Genomic DNA, 19,614 nt, shown 5'->3' on the forward strand with positions numbered 1-19,614 from the left:
GTAGTTTTGATCAGAACAGTAGATACGTTAAAGTGTCGGTAAATTATAAAATATGTCATGGAAGTAACATTAATAACTACTTTACTTTGCATGAAAATATTCATATGTAACTAGTTTTTGCACGCGGCTTTACCCGCCTGTTTGTCGCAGCAAAACTAGCGACTGACGTGAGAGCATTGTCGTAATTTGACATCCGAGGCGAGGTCGTACGTAACAATTACCTCCGTAACGGTACGTCACGATGAAAGGTCAGTCCCCCCAAAGACTTTATTGCGTGCGTCCTCTTATAAATAGGTCGGGAATTCGGGATAAAAACTATCCAGTTTTTCCTTGGGTGATCCCAAACTACATCTATTAAGCATGAAAAGGTCACAAACAGACTTCCTTATTTATATTATTACGGAAATACGGATTTCATATTTCCAAAGGCATTTCCAATAAAATATGGGACAAAATATCTGGTCTATTAAGTATCATTATCCTTGACTGTTGAATTCCGCTATTTAATTTCCTGTTACTGAATATTGAGAAGGCCCAAATATACATATTATCGTAATGAATAAAGCTTTGTCAAATTCAATCAAAGGTATATAATACCTATTTGACGTGAATGCTTTGATTGCCACAGAATTCATTGTGACAATGAACACCAATTTCCTATGTGAAAATGTTTTCCTGAAATAATATCTTAAATGATACTAGCAGCAGCTCGCGACTTCGTACGCGTGGATCCCGTTCTACCCCCTTAGGAGTTGTTTTGCAAAATCCCGTCTTAGTGAGCACCTACGTTATAAAAGGAACTCCCATTTTGACACTTGTAGTTTCTGAGATTTCATGATGAGTGAGTTAGTCAGTGACTTTTCGCTTTTATATTTAAAGACTAGCGGCCGCCCGCGACTTCGTACGCGTGGATCTCGTTTTACCCCCCCTTCATCTATCTTACGCGGTTCAGATTTTTTCATACAAATGTTTTTTCCCGGTAACTCCCGTTCCCATGGGAATTTTGCAATATCCTGTTGTAACTAAGCTTTAAGTTTACTAAGGTACCTGCATGCCAAATTTCAAGCGTCTATCGTACGCGGTTTAGATTTTTTCATACAAATGTTTTTTCCCGCTAACTCCCGTTCCCGTGGGAATTTTGCAATATCCTGTTGTAACTAAGCTTTAAGTTTACTACGGTACCTGCATGCCAAATTTCAAGCGTCTATCGTACGCGGTTTAGATTTTTTCATACAAATGTTTTTTCCCGCTAACTCCCGTTCCCGTGGGAATTTTGCAATATCCTGTTGTAACTAAGCTTTAGGCTTACTAAGATACCTGCATGCCAAATTTCAAGAGTCTATCTTACGTGGTTTAGATTTTTCATACAAAGGTTTTTTCCCGCTAACTCTCGTTCCCGTAAGAATTTTGCAATATCCTGTTGTGACTGAGCTTTAAGTTTACTAAGGTACCTGCATGCTAAATTTCAAGCGTCTAACTTAAGCAGTTTAGATTTTTCATACAAAAGAATTTTCCCGCTAATTCCCGTTCCCGTGGGAATTCCTAAGTATCCTATAACCTGCCTAGGAGTATGAAGAATAATTGTACCAAGTTTCGTTAAAATCCGTCGAGTAGTTTTTGTTTCTATAAGGAACATACAGACAGACAGACAGACAGACAGACAGACAGACAGACAGACAGACAGACAGACAGACAAAAATTTTACTGATTGCATTTTTGGCATCAGTATCGATCACTAATCACCCCCTGATAGTTATTTTGAAAATATATTTCATGTACAGAATTGACCTCTCTACAGATTTATTATAAGTATAGATTAGTGTACAAACACTTGCAAAATGCTTTATTCTACGTTTCTTTTTATAGCGATTGGAAATAATAACTTTCTGTTGTAGGTAGGTAAAAACAAACGACGGCACTTCAAGCTGAACACTAGTATCTTATGCAGTTGAAACAAGGACCATTTTACAAATAAAATGTATAGTCTGATATGCTGTCGTCTGTACCTTTCCTTCTTATTGCGTATTTTTTTTTCGCGCTAGTTACTTCAAAAGGGTTGATGTAACTAGAGCGAAAATAATTCTTTCACAATCGCTGTTACATGCGGAATATGTCGAAAATGTGGATAGATAATGGTAAACAGTTTCTTTCTTTCAAGTTGTTCATAAAAATAACTAATGAGAAAAAAAAGATGAGATTTTCATTGCTTTATGTTTTCCTTATATTCAGTTCGTTCGTTTGTTTCAGCCGAATGACGTCCACTGCTGGACAAAGGCTCCCCAAGGTTTTCCACAATAACGGTCCTGCGCTGCCCGCATCCAGGCTCTTCCCGCGACCTTTACCAGATCGTCGGTCCACCTAGTAGGAGGCCTGCCTACGCTATTTTCAGTATATTTAATCAGTACTAGATTCCAATCGGTTGATTACGAGATCTACTTAGTACTGATTGTGTTTTTCAGGCTCAATTAAAGATTCCTAATGTTTTCTCATTTATTGTCAAGAAAGGCACAGGGGTGAGTTGCAATGTAACATCTTACTTTAGCTTTAACAAACGTGAAAAATCTCTCAAACTCCATACAAAAAGCATCGGCTATTATCATAGTTACCGTTAAAGTTAGTTGGTGCAACTCGGCCTTAAATAGTCTAATGTTACGTAACTTTATAGCATTTAGGTCTGAAACATTTATTTTATAAAGTCTCAGAGAAAGTAACAAGGTTTCCAACAAAGCATTTCTTCCGTGCAATCCATTCTTGCCGTCTGTAATTAAAACAACTCTTGACTTTGTGTTTAACCTATTTTTTAAACAATGGCTGTATTGTGTATCATGTACCTTTAAAATAATCTTTTGTTGAAGCATTTTTTATTAAACTTCCTTGAATTATGACTTAGGTATTTTTGGAAAGCGCTACTTATAGGTAAGCAAATTATTAGGTTAAAATATCTGTACTGCTATAGATAAGTACTCTCAAAGATCAAAAGATCAACGCTACATCGATTTATGTGCGGTTGAGACACCACCACCACCACCACCACAAGAACACCGACCAATTATGCAACTCGTATCACTCATGAACCTTAGCCAGGTCTTCCTTTGTCTAGTCGTTGGAGCACAAGAGGCATTCAAGTCAACCATGATCCAGGGTGCACGTCTTTTCGCAGCCCTCAGCAACTTTTAGGCTCTGCAGCGGTCAACTGAGTAGAATCGGTTGAAGTTTTGTTTTGTTCGTGCCAAGTGCTAAAGTTTCGGTAGGTAGAACATCTGAAACATTTCCCGGATTACTCTAAACTCCTTTTTTGTCTCCAGGTATAACCTCCATCACGACTTTGACCGTGATCTCGTTCGAGCGGTACATGATGGTTACCAGGCCGCTCAGCTCAAGACACCTCAGCTCGAAGGGCGCAGTGCTGTCCATAGTGTTCATTTGGGCCTACTCCCTGGCGCTGACCACGCCGCCGCTGATGGGCTGGGGAAACTACGTCAACGAGGCTGCAAATATCAGGTTAGTTCGTTAAAATGATGTCCACTGCTGGACAAAGGTCTCTCCTAAAGATTCCCACAATGACCGGTCCTGCGCTGCTAGCATCTAGCAGAGGCTTCTCGCGACATCAATTTCCGGTATAATATAAATGTCATAAGACGTGGGTGGTGAACTCGCAAGTGCGGTACATTTCTTTCGAGCGGTACATGATTGTGACAAGGCTGCTCAGCTCAAGACATCTCAGCTCGAAGGGCGCAGTGCTATCCATAGTGTTCATCTGGGCCTACTCGTTGGCGCTGACCACGCCACCACTGATGGGCTGGGGGAACTACGTCAACGAGGCTGCCAATATCAGGTATGTTGATGTCTGAATGCCAAGCGATACGTATCGTCTGCTGCTGGAAAAAGACCTCTCCTAGGAATTTCCACAATGACCGTTCCTGCGCTGCCTGCATCCAGGTGTTTCTCGCGATCTCAATATCAGATAAATATGCCTATTAAGACGCTGTCAGTGAACTCTTTAGCGATACATAATTATTATATCAGTGGTACATGATCGTGACGAGACCAGCTCACGGCACCTCAGCTAGTCATAGTGTTCACGACGCCGCCGCTGATGGGCTGGGGGAACTACGTCAACGAGGCTGCAAATATCAGGTTAGTTCGTTAAAATGATGTCCACTGCTAGACAAAGGCCTTCCCAAAGATTCCAAAAACTACCGGTTTTGCGCTGCTAGCATCCAGGGCAGGGGTTTCCCGCGATCTCAATATCAGGTAAATATGCCTATCACGACGCGGACAATGAACTCGTAAGAGCAGTACATCAACGTCAACGAGGCTGACGACATCAGATTATGATTATTACGATGACGACAGCCAGTGAACAGAAACGACCATGTACCACTCGTATGACAGAACTCGTTACAGCGGTACATGTCGTTCTAGCGGTACAATGATGGTAACGACGCAGACCGACTCAGCTCGGGAAGCGTCCTTGAGTCGAAAGACGAGTTTGCGTGTATCAACTGAATACAGTAGCTCGTAGAACACGCTGCGAACTACGCTGCTGCTTATTGCTTGAGGTAACTACGGCTACAATTAATACGCAATACATTAGTTACGAACAAGACACTCAGTTCGCATTACCTCAAGGGGATTACAACAAGACACTAAAATCGCATTACCTAGAAATGCCATTTTACCAGCATCTCCATTTTAACTCAGCTATCATTTAAAAATAAAATTCATAAAATTCATTTATTTTTGCAAATAGGCTTTAAAAAAGCGCTTTTACACGTCCCAATATTAACCCTACCACTGCTTCGGGACAATAAATGGGCCAGTGCTGAGAAGAAGCAGCGCAAGAAACTCAGTCACTATTGTCAGCCTCCTTTTCAAGGTTTTACAGTCTTTAAAATATACAAATTATAGTCATAAGTATTGATGCGAGCTAGGTAGTTAAACATTCCAAACATTTTTATCTTTTATATAATCATCAACTTTATAGTAGCCCTTTTTCACTAAGGTGCTTTTGATATGTGCTTTAAATTTATGAATAGGCAATTCTACAACAGTTTGTGGTAATTTATTGAAAAGTTTAATACATTTCCCCATAAATGAATTACCAATCTTGTGCAGTCTGAAATTTGGAACGGCAAGTTTATTTTTGTTTCTTGTATTAAACTTGTGTAAATCACTCTTTCTAGTAAATTGCTCTATATTTTTGCGAACATATAAAAGGTTTTCATAAATAACTTTGTGAAGCTACTGTCAGTATATTAATTTCCTTAAAGAACCCTCTCAAGGAAAATCGGGGTCCAAGGTTATAAATGGCCCGCACTGCTCTCTTCTGCAGAACAAACACAGTTTCAATGTCCGCAGCTGAGCCCCACAACAATATGCCGTATGACATTATACTATGAAAATAGCTAAAATAAACTAGCCTTGCCGTTTCGTCTTCGTCTTCGTTTCAGCCAAATGACGTCCACTGCTGGACAAAGGCCTCCCCCAAGGTTTTCCACAATGAACGGTCCTGCGCTGCCCGCATCCAGGCTCTTCCCGTGACCTTTACCAGATCGTCGGTCCACCTAGTAGGAGGCCTGCCCACGCTACGTCTTCCAGCCCGTGGTCGCCACTCGAGAACTTTCCTGCCCCAACGGCCATCGTCTCTACGAGCTATGTGCCCCGTTTCAATGTCAGTTAATTGCCTTATCTTTCTCACTGCAAAAGCAGCTGAACTGAGCCTTGCTGACAAGGTTTCAATATGAGGACCCCACTGAAGTTTAGAGTCTAAAGTGATTCCCAAGAATGTTGTGGAACTTATGCTATTTAATGGTTCATTCTTCACCATCAATTGTGTGGGCCTCACATTAGGTAAGGTAAATTTAATACACTTAGTTTTGTTTGCATTTAACAATAAGTTGTTAACAGTAAACCAATGCAAAACCTGTGAGAGTGTGTCATTTATATCATCAAGGTTTACTTTACCTCTATCAACTTTGAAAATGAGAGATGTGTCATCAGCAAATAACACAATATCACATAGATCTTTTACAAAGTAGGGAAGGTCATTAATATAAATAAGAAATAGCAAAGGTCCCAATATCGATCCCTGCGGCACACCCATGGTAAGAGGTGCTCCAGAAGACTCAGTTCCATTAATACAAACTTTTTGCTTTCTGCCTGTGAGATACGAGTTCAACAGATCAAGTGCCTCATCCGAAACACCATAATGTCGCAATTTTTTTAGTAAGGTTTGGTGGTCTACACAATCAAACGCTTTTGAAAGGTCACAAAAAATACCAACAGCGTCTTTTTTACTCTCCCAAGCATCAAAGACGTATTTCAGTAGTGCTACTCCAGCGTCAGTAGTACTTCTACCTTTGGTAAAACCAAATTGTTTATTGTGAAGTAATTTGTTGAAAATAAAATGAGAAAGAAGTTGATGAAATATAATTTTCTCAAAAATTTTGCTAAGTACTGGTAAAATAGAAATCGGCCGAAAATTAGAGGGGTCACATTTATCACCAGCCTTGAACAATGGGATTATTTTACTTAATTTCATTAAACTAGGAAAGCAACCCTGATCAATGCATGTGTTAAAAATGAATGCAAGGTGAGGAGCTATGGTGTCAATAATTGTCCCAATTATACTGACAGAGATTCCCCAAAGGTCCTCGGTTTTTTTCATATTCAATTCTCTGAAGGTTTTAATTACTGTGTTACAATCTATATGCCTGAACTGGAGTAGAGACTGGCACTCGGTGACATTAGATTTTAAGAGAGACTCTGCAAGAATTGGCGATGAATTCAATGCTTTAGTTGTTTCGGACGCAATATTTGAGAAGAATGTCTCAAATGTCGTTGCAACATCTGTATCTGAATTTATAACTTCATTCCCGACTTTCAGTGAGAAGGTGTTATCCTTCGATTTATTTTTACATGTTTGTTTATTTATTATGTTCCACGTAGCCTTAGCTTTATTATTAGAATTTAAAATCATGTCTCGAAGATGATTCGATTTAGCAGCCACACAAACCTTTTTAAATATTTTCGAGTAATTTTTAACGTATTCTATAACATTCGGATCTTGCGTATCAGCTTTAAGTCTATATAATTCATACATTTTATTTCTACTCTTGTGAATGCCGGTTGTAGCCCAGTCGTCAAATTTACATTTTATCGAATTTATTCGGATCTTTTTCTGTGGGAATGTGGTTTTGAACTCATCACTCACTACACCGAATAGATCCTCATACATTCGATCAACATTATTTGTCATTTATTATAAGTTTATCAATACTATCACAAATGTTTTTCTTGAATTTGTCAATTCGATTAGTTGTTATTGGCCTACAAACACCATCCACTGTACTAGGGACATGATGGTGTTCAAATGTGGCCAATTGTCCACTATGATCTGAACTAAGGCAATTAATTATTGATTTACTGTGAATATTACAGTTACAAAAAATATTATCTAAGCAAGTAGCTGATGTTGGAGTGATTCTAGTAGGCTCATTGAAGAGGTTTAATAAGTTAAAAGATTTAAACAGGTTTAAGAATCTTATTTTATATTGAGTATTATCTAATAAATCTATATTAAAATCTCCACATACAACCACTTTCTTATTTGATTTAAATACCTTTTTTAAGACTTCCTCCATAGTGGATTCGAATAATTGGTAATTAATTATGAATGCGGGTAGCGCACAGGACCGGTCATTGTGGAAATCCTTGGGGGAGGCCTTTGCCCAGCAGTTTAACCTTAGCTCATAAAGAGCTAATAATGAATACTTAACCCTGCCAATAAAAATGAATAAGAATACGGCCATCTACATTACGAATCATAAAGTCAAATTACTTGCCGTAGCAGTGGTAAATTACGTTATTTTGTTGCTTAAACTCTTTGTATGCCAAAACCTAGTTGGCGTGGATCCTCGTTCTTGCACAGGCAATTAGTTTGAGAAACTATGTGGATGGACTTGATTTGTGAGCTATCCAACAATAAGAAGTAGTTAGCAAATAGATTAATATTTTCATTATTCTCATAACTTTCCTGATATGAGATAGAGCTAGTATAGTCTTAATTCCTATTACTATAGGCACAACTTTAGATGGAGGTGTAAGAATCTAAGAGGTGTGTAAGGTTATTGATAAACAAATAGCCATAGGCTTATCACAAAACGATAATATTATAAATTCACGAGGACGATGTCGCGGACAAAAAAAGTAAGTGTGGTAAAATTTCGATTACATTATTTAAAAAATTCACTGTTCTGTCAAAAACACACTTTTTTGGTGGAATATAGAGTAATCCCTTTAGAAAAACATTTAACTAGGCAGGTAATTTGTTTTTTTATAAACAAAAATGTATTATTCAAATAATATTTATTCAAACCTCTAGCGTTTCCGACAGTTGACAACAAAGCTCATGAATGAACGAAAAAGTGAAAAAGAGCATCCCAAAAAAACAAATATGTAGGTAATTGAGAATGTTTACAAAATAAAGTAGCCATCACCGTCAGTTCTGCCTTTGGGAATGGAGTTCATGTTTTTGTAAAAAAAAAACATATGGGTCGAATTGAGAACCTCCTCCTTTTTTTGAAGTCGGTTGACAAGCTTTTGTTTTTATAAAAACGTTTTTATAATGTAAAAAAGATGTTTCAATATTTTTTCATAGTAACAGCCCGTGAGAATAACGAAAACACGAACTCCTGTTGAACAAAATTGGGAATTGGTACTTATGATTAAATAATAAATAATGAATAGTATCCGTGGACATTCTACACTGCGCCTCTAGTCCCAAACCAAGCAAAGCTTGTAAAAGCTATGGGTACTAGACATCAGATATAAACATACTCAAAATACATTTTTTTTTTGTAAATATTTACATAATAATACACTGAAAACACAACTATAGAAATTGATTAACACAAAAAATACATTTCATATGTCTCCAGGATCGTGTCGCTCCAAATAAATCCAAATTTTCTAACATACAGAATTGGTTTACCACGGCGAAGGTGTGTTAACACGTTCCATATAGCTCGGTTACCATGACAGTGGAATGGAGATATATGGAGGTAATACGGTACAAAAGGACTTACCGGAGAAGTGTATCGATTTTGACGTTCCTCATAAATTAAAGGACATAAAGGGTTTAGATGCAAGTTGGTAATTTAACGTGTGAGTGCTTGAAGATTCCAAAGTGCTAACATTGGTTTTAATCGAGCAACTAAATTAAAAATTGTAAGAGGGGCGCACGTTGGGACGTCAATTTAAAGGAGGGCGGGCAACCTAACCTACAGAGAGAAGACCAAGACCAATTTCATAGGGCTTTATCTCCAGATGTTATCCAGAACAGATTCTAAAAAATAATGGAAGACTTATTTTTATACGACTTTAACAAAAGAAAGAGGTTCTCAATTCGCCTTTTTTCTTTATTACCTGTAGGTATCTATAAAAAAAATTGTGGCATACAAAATTATATTATGATATTTACCTATCTAGTAGTAATATTGCGCTAGAATCAAAAAATACATAAAACTTGCTGTAATCTACACTTCTACACTAATATTATAAAGAGGAAAACTTTGTTTGTTTGTTTAGTTGTAATGGATAGGCTCAAAAACTACTGGACCGATTTTAAAAATTCTTTCACCATTCGAAAGCTACATAACTCACGAGTAACATAGGCTAAATTTTATTGTGGAAAAAATAGGGTCCCGTAAAATATTTGGGATTTTCATAAGACGTGGAAAAGCGCCATCTATCGTCATTGGTTAAAATCTTCTTGCGCCTGACAAAAATTTTTGAGGTACGTAAATATTCATGAAGGCAAAGCTGTCAAACGCCATCTATCGACATCATTAGTAAATTAGTAACTAAATATTACATGTACTATGAATAGCGCTGTTCGTAAATAATATTGAAAATTTAATAAATAAAGATATTTTATGTAATTGAACCATTCACTGTATGTACCTATTTGAATCATTCACTGTGTTTAAAGGAGCAAATCAAAGTGTTAATTAGTGACTTTTTACAAACTTCCTTGCAAATTCTTACTATGTGCCGCCATCTACCGAGATGAATATTAGGGTACGGATCAGCGGCGGACAAACGGGATGGGCGCGTGGGCGATTGTAGTTAAATAGGATAAGAATTACTTCGTTTTTATTTTCTGTATGTAATTGTTAGTTTTTTGATAAAAAATAAAGACCCTACGTCTTTATTTTAATTACTTAGGTTGGTAGGTACTTATTTATTTGATTTTAATGATAATTACTATAGGTACGTATAATTTTAGTAGAAAGAAAGGTCATTGTAAGTGACTCATCACGAAGTCTCAGAAACTACAAGTCTCAAAAGAGTTCTCATAGGGGTTAATGGTCTATTCCACCTGGCTTTGATCACCAAGATGATCAAAGTGGACTCCAGTTAAATATTTTTTTTAGTGTACTTTGATCACCTATAAATAAATCATACCTCTGAATTGTCACATACATGTCCAATTTGTTTATTGCGGTTTTTAGAAAATATCAAAAATGTTACAAAACAAAATATGTAAGTAGTACAACAATTGGACATGTGACTATTCAGAGAAGGTGTGATTTGTTTTAGAACATTAACATTAACATTAGTCACTAAGACGAAATTTTGCAAAATTCAACCCTTATGGGAGTTAAAAAGGGGGTTGGAAGTTTGTATTGCAGTCCTCGGTTTTTAAAGTAAGAGACTTGAAAGTTAAAATGTATGCTCACTATGATCTCTAAATATTGTGAAGGTGTACGTACATATACTGTTCGGTACACTGTGGTACTGTGTACACATCGGTTTGCCGACGATATTATGGACATGGCAGAATCGTTGGAAGGTCTTGGAACAATGCTCGAAGACCATAATCGATTTTCCCAACAGGTAGGACTGAGGATGAACATGGACAAAACGAAGCTTACGTCGAATGTCCATGTTGCGCCCTACCCAGTTTCAGTTGGGAGTTCAATTCTCGAGATTATCGACAAGTAGGTATGTCTACCTCGGACAAACGATCCAGCTAGGTGGGTCCAATGTCGAGAAGGAGGTCAATCGTCGAATCCAACTCGGCTAGGCAGCGTTCGGGAAACTACGCAACATCTTTTCGTCCAAAATACCTCAATGCCTGAAGACTAGAGTGTATAACCAATGTGTGTTACCAGTGAACTTATGGCTCGGAAACGTGGCCTCTCACTATAGGCCTTATACAGAAGCTCAGTTGCACAGCGTGCTATGGAGAGGGCTATGCTTGGTGTTTCTTTGCGAGATCGAATCAGAAATGAGGAGATCCGTAAACGAACCAAAGTCGTTGACATAGCCCGACGGATTAGCAAGCTGAAGTGGCAATGGGCAGGGCACATAGTACGCAGAACTGATGGCCGATGGGACAAAATGGTTCTGGAATGGAGGCCGCGTACCGGAAAACGTAGCGTGGGACTTCCACCTACAAGGTGGACCGACGACATCGTAAAGGTAGCAGGGAAGCGCTGGACGCAGGCCGCTTCCAATCGATCAACATGGAAAGCATTGGGGGAGGTCTATGTTCAGCAGTGGACGTCCTATGGCTGAAATGGTGGTGGTGGTGGTGGTGGTGGTACATATACTGAAAATGTATCATTAGAAATCAACTACGGGGGCTAAGGAGATAAAAGGAGGGTTGGAAGTTTATATTATGAAATTCCTATGTGTTTAAAGTAAGAGAGTTGAAATTTAAAATGTATGCGCTATAGATGCTAAGAGCGGATTTTACGAAACTCCACCCCTAATGGAGTAAAACGAGGACCACGCGTACGAAGTCGCGGGCGGCCGCTAGTCCTTAATAAACATAATTCCGTTCCCAAAATAATCTTCATTTGAATAATGTTTTCATTTGTTTTTCCATACAGTTGTTCCGTGAACTGGCACGAGCAGTCCATGAACACGCTGACCTACATTATGTTCCTGTTCGCCATGGGCCAGATCGTCCCGCTCGCCGTCATCACCTTCAGCTACGTCAACATCATCAGGACCCTCAAGAGGGTAAGGATTTTCATGAACTTCTTTTTTATTCTGATAGCCGTATTTACAAAATTTGCTTGCGTAGGTAAAGCAGAAAATGTAACGTACAGCGTTGAATAGAGCTCTGTGGTTGGATAGTGTGCGTGCGTCCACGCGCACTGTAACACCTCATACGTTTGTGAATACGGGGCGTGAGTAGCAGTTTAATCTTCTTAGCTTGTTACATTTTATACGCAACAATATTAGGACCCTTAAGAAGGTAGATAGATTTTTATCAAACTTCTTTTTAGCGTGAACGTCTATTTTTGCGTCTTCTTATTGTATCATTATCTGTTTCTTTGGACCTAGGCCAGTGGGCTGAGTGTGAGTTTACATCAAACGTCCTCACTAGTGAGCGCGTTAAAAAAATGAATGAAAAAATTTTAGTTCTTGAACGTTTCCGCTAGGGGCGCTGTACAATCCGTCATACAATTAATGTCATTTTTTTACGCGCTCATTATCCACACTAGGCACTCAGCACGTAATCTGTGAATATGACAAGTTAGAACGCTATGATAAAAAACGACAATTAAAAAAATCCAACTTAAGTCCTACCTATGCTTGTGGTTGAAGGTTAAGCAATCATTACTTGAATTTTCAACGCTCATCAATAAAAAAATCAGAACAGGAGCCTTATTAATCTCGATAAAAAGTGACAATTATTTTATAATATTAAAATAAAAATTTAGAAAATGAAGAAATAAACGCCTTCCTTCTCTTTTCTATTCCTCGAACTTCATAAATATACATGAACTTAATGTGGGGGAAATATTCAGTTCACCAGATGTCGCTTTAGCTGCCGCATTTTTAAAATTCGTTCTAAAAGGAGGCTAAGGTCTGAAACTAAAGTTATGAACTGTGATTTCTAAAACTCAGTAAAACTCAGTAAATCTAGTCTTCCACGAAAAGTAAGCAATTTAGTAAAATGTTTAGATTGTTAATGGTAGGTATTATTTGGGTCTAGTTTAGCAATTTAAAAATACATTTCTTAAAATAAACTACTTATTTTAGGTACATAATTTATTTGTATTGCATAAATTACTAATATTCACTTCAATAGTCCATATTCGGAACGACGTGGACGAGCTACTTTACCGAAACTCCATCAACCCAAAATCCTCGCCCTATCCGACATTATTACAAATAATACCAATAATTTGGTCGGAAAATCTAATAACATTATAGTATAATAGTTATTTAAAGAATTTGTTGTTGACCGATTCAGTGTTGGTGCTCTCTTGTTTCGTGATCGTTTACAGTTGGTTCTGTAAGGTATCATGAAGGTCCATTGAGTGGCCTTTGCGTTTTGTTGACACTTTCGCATTTGTTATTAGTAGTGGTAATTTATTAAGTTAGGTATCTGTAGGGTACGTACATTGCATGTTCATTTTATTACTACATTGCATATTAATGATAACGGTGTTGACTGTCCAATTACTTAGTTTTAATATTTATTGAACTAAATATTAAAACTTTATCTTAAGAAAAATATCGCACACCTAGATCTAAACTGAGACAACTCAAAAATTGCCAATTTTGACTTATGCTTGTATTCAAATACTCGGTTATCATACGCATCTTTCCAACATAACAGGTTTAATAAAGCCTTGATCCATTTGCCGCTAGATGGCGATAACTTACTTTTGTTGAATCAACGCTTGTCAACCCCTTCCACCTAAACAAGCGTTTTGTCAGTTGACCTTCGCTAGTATCAGAGAGTGCACGTATTAAAATAAACGAAAACGCGGATATTTAGATTTGTTACAGTTAAGCAGAAAATATATAATGAGTTAATTTGAGTAGTAACAGTATTGATGAATTGTTCTGCAATAGTCAACCAGATCATTTTGACTTGTTCCAGTTTTGTTTGATAAAGTAACTTATATTTTGTTACTATTTTGAGTTGAGTTTGTTTTGATGAATCAACTTGTGAATTTCTAGTTGGCGTAGTTTTGTTGGAACAAATTTCAATTCAATGTTTTTCTATACAGAACGCGTAGTTTTGCATGTTTCACCTAAAATCAGGTACAGTATGATAATCCCTGTTTCTAAATAAAGTTAGTTTGATTCAAACTGTTCAACTGTTGTGTTTGAGGAGAGTGTTTTGAGTTAACTTACTATTGTTGGATAAGTAAAAATTACAGTGGATATTTTTTTTATTTTCCGAAAAAAATATGCTAGGTCGTTTTCTTTTAATATTTTGAGAGAACAGTGTAAAGATAGTTAAAATGGCAATGTACAGACGACGGCACTTCAAGTTAAACACTGTAGTAACTAATGTAGTTGTAATACAAGTGTATAGTCTGATATGCTGTTGTCTGCACAAGAGATAAAACCTTATTTATAATGTAGAAATAAAAAATAATCTAGAAAAAAGGTCTATAATAAGTGAATAAATAATAAATAAACATATCAATCAGCTGATGCTAAGAAAAAGTGGCTGAAGAAACTCAAACACCTATCATGTTCACCATGTCATGAAATCTTCATTTATATCTCTTATGCTGATCCAAATCGTGTTAAAAAAGAACTGTTTTCTCAAAAAAATCCTAAATTGATGATTAAGGATATCGAAACATTCAATGAAAACACTTTAATAGTGCAGGAAGAGGACTCAGCCACATCTTGAAATTTTGAAATACAGAGGACCAAAGAACGTGGAAGAGATGACATTTGAAAAGTTTTATGACACTAAAATCTTGCAAAAAATGTGGGCAACTAATTTGGTTGTAGACGAAAATCGGAATCAAGTTAAATGGCACGATATAAAAATTTTAAGAGTGGAAAAGGAGGACTCAAATCTCAAAATGTCCAAACAAAACTGATTCAAGTCTAAATGTACTTTATTATTTATACAAAGTCATTCCCCTAAAATGTAACAACTAAAAAAACTGCGATTAAAGGTAAAAAGGATAGATTTTTTGACCAAGTTTATACACAGGGTCATTCCACAGCCTATCAATAATCCAAAATAAAACTGAGTTTCATAACTTCCCTAACAAAAAATGTAGTAATACGTTTTTTTCGCCTCCTGAAAAATGCCCTTTTTTGAGTTGTCTCAGTTTAGATCTAGGTGTGCGATATGTATTGTTCAGTTATTTGTTTTCCTAAATAAATTAAAAAAAAATAGAAAAAAAAAGAAGTAAACTTAATCCCACAGGAATACCAAAAACATCAGCGTGAACGTGTAGGTGCCATTTTCCGCAATCCTAACAACCGTAACTTTAACACCGACTGAACCAGATCCCTAGGTATTAGTTTGAAACTAATTCCCAACTTACTTCGCGTAATACTGTAACATATAACATAATAACATTCCTGTACCTTCCGGGTGAGGATTTAATCAAGTACAAGTTCATTAATATGAATGTACAGTCTACAGAAAACCAGTCAGTTTGTTGCAAAATAGCACTTAACTACATCTACACAAGATACCAGTGTTTTATATTTATATGCTGACGTATGTTCTAGCGTTGATGGAAGGAGGGTGGTGTGACCATTAGGAAAGTCGTTATAGTTTATTATAATGCCCCTTATCTCGTTTAGTCAGCATCTTCTGGTAATTTATTTACGCCCGTATTCGCAAACGATGCTTGCTTAAGTGAAGCAGCAAATCGAATGCACAGCATTGAATAGAGCTTTGTGATTGGTTCGTACCCTGCGCGTCCAAGCGCACTATGAAACTTCATAGTAATGTTTGTGAATACGGGCGCTAAGCTCGCGATTCACACATATCAGTGAAGCCACAGTTCCGTCACAGTGTCCGCTCAGTTCAGTATCAGTGCTACAGTGTTGCGTCAGTGAAATATTTTGAATATTTTAAAATGTCAGAGACCTGTTTCAATATTCTTGTTCAGAAACTATGAAGTAAGTTATTTTGTTTTTGATGCCGCGGCGGCGTCCGTGATCCGACAAAAAATATCGTCGTCAACGAATAGGTACGTCCATATTGCCGGTGTCGGCACTGACACTGAGAGCACTGTGTCGTCACTGACACTGAAAAGTGGGGATGCGTTCATAGAAACTGTATGAAAGAATATTTCGCACTGTGCCGGTACTAAGCCTGAACTGTGACCTCACTGATATGTGTGAATCCGCCTTTAGTCTCCATACAAGGAGCACGGTCCTTTGTAACAGAAGCAAATGGATAATAAATCCTACACTCCACTCTGGTCAGACTGATTGGGCTAACCCTTTCCAAATTCCCATGGCAGGCGAAAGTGCCATGTAAAACTGAGCTTTCATCTACTAAATATAAATTCCGAATTTTACCCCAAAGTTTGCTTGCAACATCCTGATTTCGCAATTAAACTTTTCTCATTATTAATTTTTTTCAATTATAACTAGTTTTACTGCTAGATTAACAAATAATATTAACTAGTCCATCTATGGTTTCTTTTAATCACGTCTAGGAGCTTTAATTTAGGTACGATTCTAAGTAGAGATATTTTAGGCAGCCTAGGTAAATTGATTATATTATTGTCAAGGACAAGTGCTGGTTGAATTTTAGACCACTATACCAAATTAAGCTTCCTTGTCTTCATAGAAAACGATGTTTATTATTGAAATCTTTCGGCTTCGAAGAAAAGGTTGTTTTTCGTGTCACTGATTAAAATATTTAATTTGCACTGGATTTAGATAGATACTAAAGATAAAACCTAATGATAATATTATGATGCCTAATTTTCCTTTACTAAAACTAGAGCTATTTCTAGTATTAAATTAGATAGTATTTCTCGTATTAATTTCTATTCTTTTTGGGTCACGTGATAATTATAATTTCAATATTTATTATTTACCACTTTCAATATTTTCAATATTTAATGTTATTTACCCAACTCTGAAAAAAGCTCAGGCTGAGTTGCACCACCTAATTATGACCGTAACTATAACGATAATCGGTGTTTTGTAAGGAGTTTGACAGATTTTTGACGTTTGTTAAACTCAAAGTATGATGGTGCAACCCAGTGTTATTTTTTTACATTGACTAAAATTGACAAACATTACTCTATAGCTCCACTATAAAGGTATGAAGTTGCCGAAACGATCTCAAACCTTCGGGACGGCTATTTATCAATCCTGAGATATAGTCGACAGTCCCGGGCTACACAAACGGTCGCAGTTCCGGGATAACCCCAGGGAGAGTCCTGCCCCAACTGATAAAACTGCTCGTATTATAAAACCGTAGGTACCTGTTTAAGGAAACACAAATAAGAGGAAGCAGATTCTGCTGCCGGGGCGTTAAAACTGATACAACTTTGTTGGCGTAGTGGAAGGAATACAGGGTGTTTTTTTTATACTTCGTAAGATTGGAACAAAAAGGATTGATTTAATTGCTGAAATGCAACAAATTTTCCTATTAAGACCAATATCAAGTTACCACATACCTAATGACTGAATGAATGAATGAAGGTACCTAGGTATTTTTTTCTAATATTTGAACATGGGACTTGTGGGAAATCAACCCTTGTTGTATAAAATGATCAAGTATAAAACATGTATATTTAGGCAGTAATAATCAATACAATAACAGTGACCGCTTTGTTACTTGAAGGAAGCGCCCTTCGAGGTCTTTGAAAGAAAATAATTCAAAATGGATTCCAACGAATTCTAAACAATTGAAACCGTTCTACCCGCAATTCCAAAGGCAGAAATTTCCAAAATATACAGGGTTTCCCAAAATTAACACGGCGTAAAGTGGGCTACCTCGGGTGTCAGTATGACGTGCTATTATTGGGACACCCTGTAGAAAGATATACACTATAATAGTTATGTTGTGTATGTATAGTGTTATGTTCAAAATCTATTACTATAACAGAAAAATTAAGCTTTATGCAGGTAAAATTAAGATGCAGTTTTTATAGATCTGTTAAATATCTTTTTTGATGCAGAACAAAGCAGGTTTGACTGCAATCACACCTGATGTTAAGCCTATGCGCAGACCACCGATTTTTAGTCGGCCGATAGTTGGTCCCGATTCTAATTTGTATGAAGAATCAGTGTAATGTGCGCACTTCCATGCCCATACTGATTAACTGCCCAACTAAACTATCGGCCGACAAAAAGTTTGCAGTCTACGCCTAGGCTAAATGAGATGCAGTCTAGGATGGTACATTATCTGCCCTGTAAGTGCCTGTTAAAAGTATATAGCATCGATGAAGGCATAATATTTTTTCAATAAACTACTCGTACTTACTTGTCTATTCTTTTTAGGAAGAGACAACAATTATGTTTGTAATAAGTGATAAACAAAACATGAATGTCCCACTTGAGACGTTTATACGACTATAATTTGCTCTTTAAAGGAACAATTTGGCTAAGTTTGTGTCCCAAAGTACACTAGAGTTACAAGCGGTTTGATACGTTGGCACACAGCCAACATAATTCTTACACTTGGTCAATAAACTGTGGTGCAAATACACATTGGGATGTATGCAAACTATTCCGGGATAAACTACATAGATTTAGGCAGCAATTGAAGTTGCAGACGCTAGCAACATTAGTTGCCATTACGCTAGGCTAGGCTTTGCATTGTGGTCAGTAAAGTGAATAAAGAGTGAACAGTTCTGCAATGAAAATCATTGAATTAAGGTTATTAATTAAAGACATTGTTTATCTCAATAAGAAATAACTATTCAATATTTCAGTTAGAATAAAATGTAATCATTATTTGAAATATTAGGTACGTCATGTGTATTTCATTTCATGACAAAGGATCTGTATACAAAATTATATTCGTGTTAATATGCTCGTATATTTGTGATAAGTTGAAGTGCTCGTTACACGTAGCGAAGAAATTAATTCTCTTACAGACAGATAATGAGTACTTTGTATAAAGTTCCTGAAAGTTTGACTAAATAGGTATGTAACATCCTAGACTGCATCCCACTTAACGTCAGGTGCGATTGTGGTCAAATACCTGCCTTGTTATGCATAAAAAAATAGGTACTTTTAGGGCTGATTTTTTGATCGTCGGATATCTTTTAACTGAAAAATAAACTTGTCATTTTGACATATTTCCCATACTGAAACTGTCAATGTGCCATTACCTTATTCTTCAGTTAAAAGTTATCTGACGATTGAAAAATCATCCCTTAGAAATATAAATATCTTAATAATAACACATTTTATGAAGGACTAAAAACTAATTTATAATTGAAAGATGTAAAACTGTAATGAAACTCGATTGTTATCTAAATGTACTCACCCTCTAAAATTTACATCAGGAACTATATTATACACAGGCCCATAATCAAAATACTCTCGGCCTTAACCTTCAAATTTTATGATATCCATCAGCATTGTACTAGATACATAAACTAGGCTAAATGAATAGTGGCTAGGTAATGGTCAGTCTCCGGAATTTATGTGTTTCTCAGATTTCAATTTAGATATGAATGACGCTTCACAGGGGACCAGAGCTCGTTGAAATGCCTGTATAATCTAAATCTATCCTAGGAATGTTAATTTAAATCACTACATATTATAAAACTAAGCTTTCCTGTCTGTCTGTCCCTTAGATCTTTAAAACCATGCAATGAATTTTGATGCGTTTTTTTT

At 36.7% G+C, this 19,614-nt stretch overlaps 1 protein-coding gene across 1 annotated transcript in view; it reads left to right on the forward strand.

Moving 5' to 3' along the window:
• Window positions 1-241: 241 nt before the first annotated feature.
• The window catches only part of LOC135078330 (rhodopsin, GQ-coupled-like), a 46,248-nt gene continuing 26,875 nt past the window's right edge, over window positions 242-19,614 (forward strand). The window contains exons 1-3 of the mRNA XM_063972929.1: window positions 242-248; window positions 3,306-3,501; window positions 11,904-12,036. Of these exons, the coding sequence (XP_063828999.1) occupies window positions 242-248; window positions 3,306-3,501; window positions 11,904-12,036 (336 nt within the window). The remainder of the gene's footprint in view (window positions 249-3,305; window positions 3,502-11,903; window positions 12,037-19,614) is intronic.

This window comes from Ostrinia nubilalis, chromosome 14 (assembly GCF_963855985.1).
Source record: "Ostrinia nubilalis chromosome 14, ilOstNubi1.1, whole genome shotgun sequence".
NCBI classification, from domain to species: domain Eukaryota; kingdom Metazoa; phylum Arthropoda; class Insecta; order Lepidoptera; family Crambidae; genus Ostrinia; species Ostrinia nubilalis.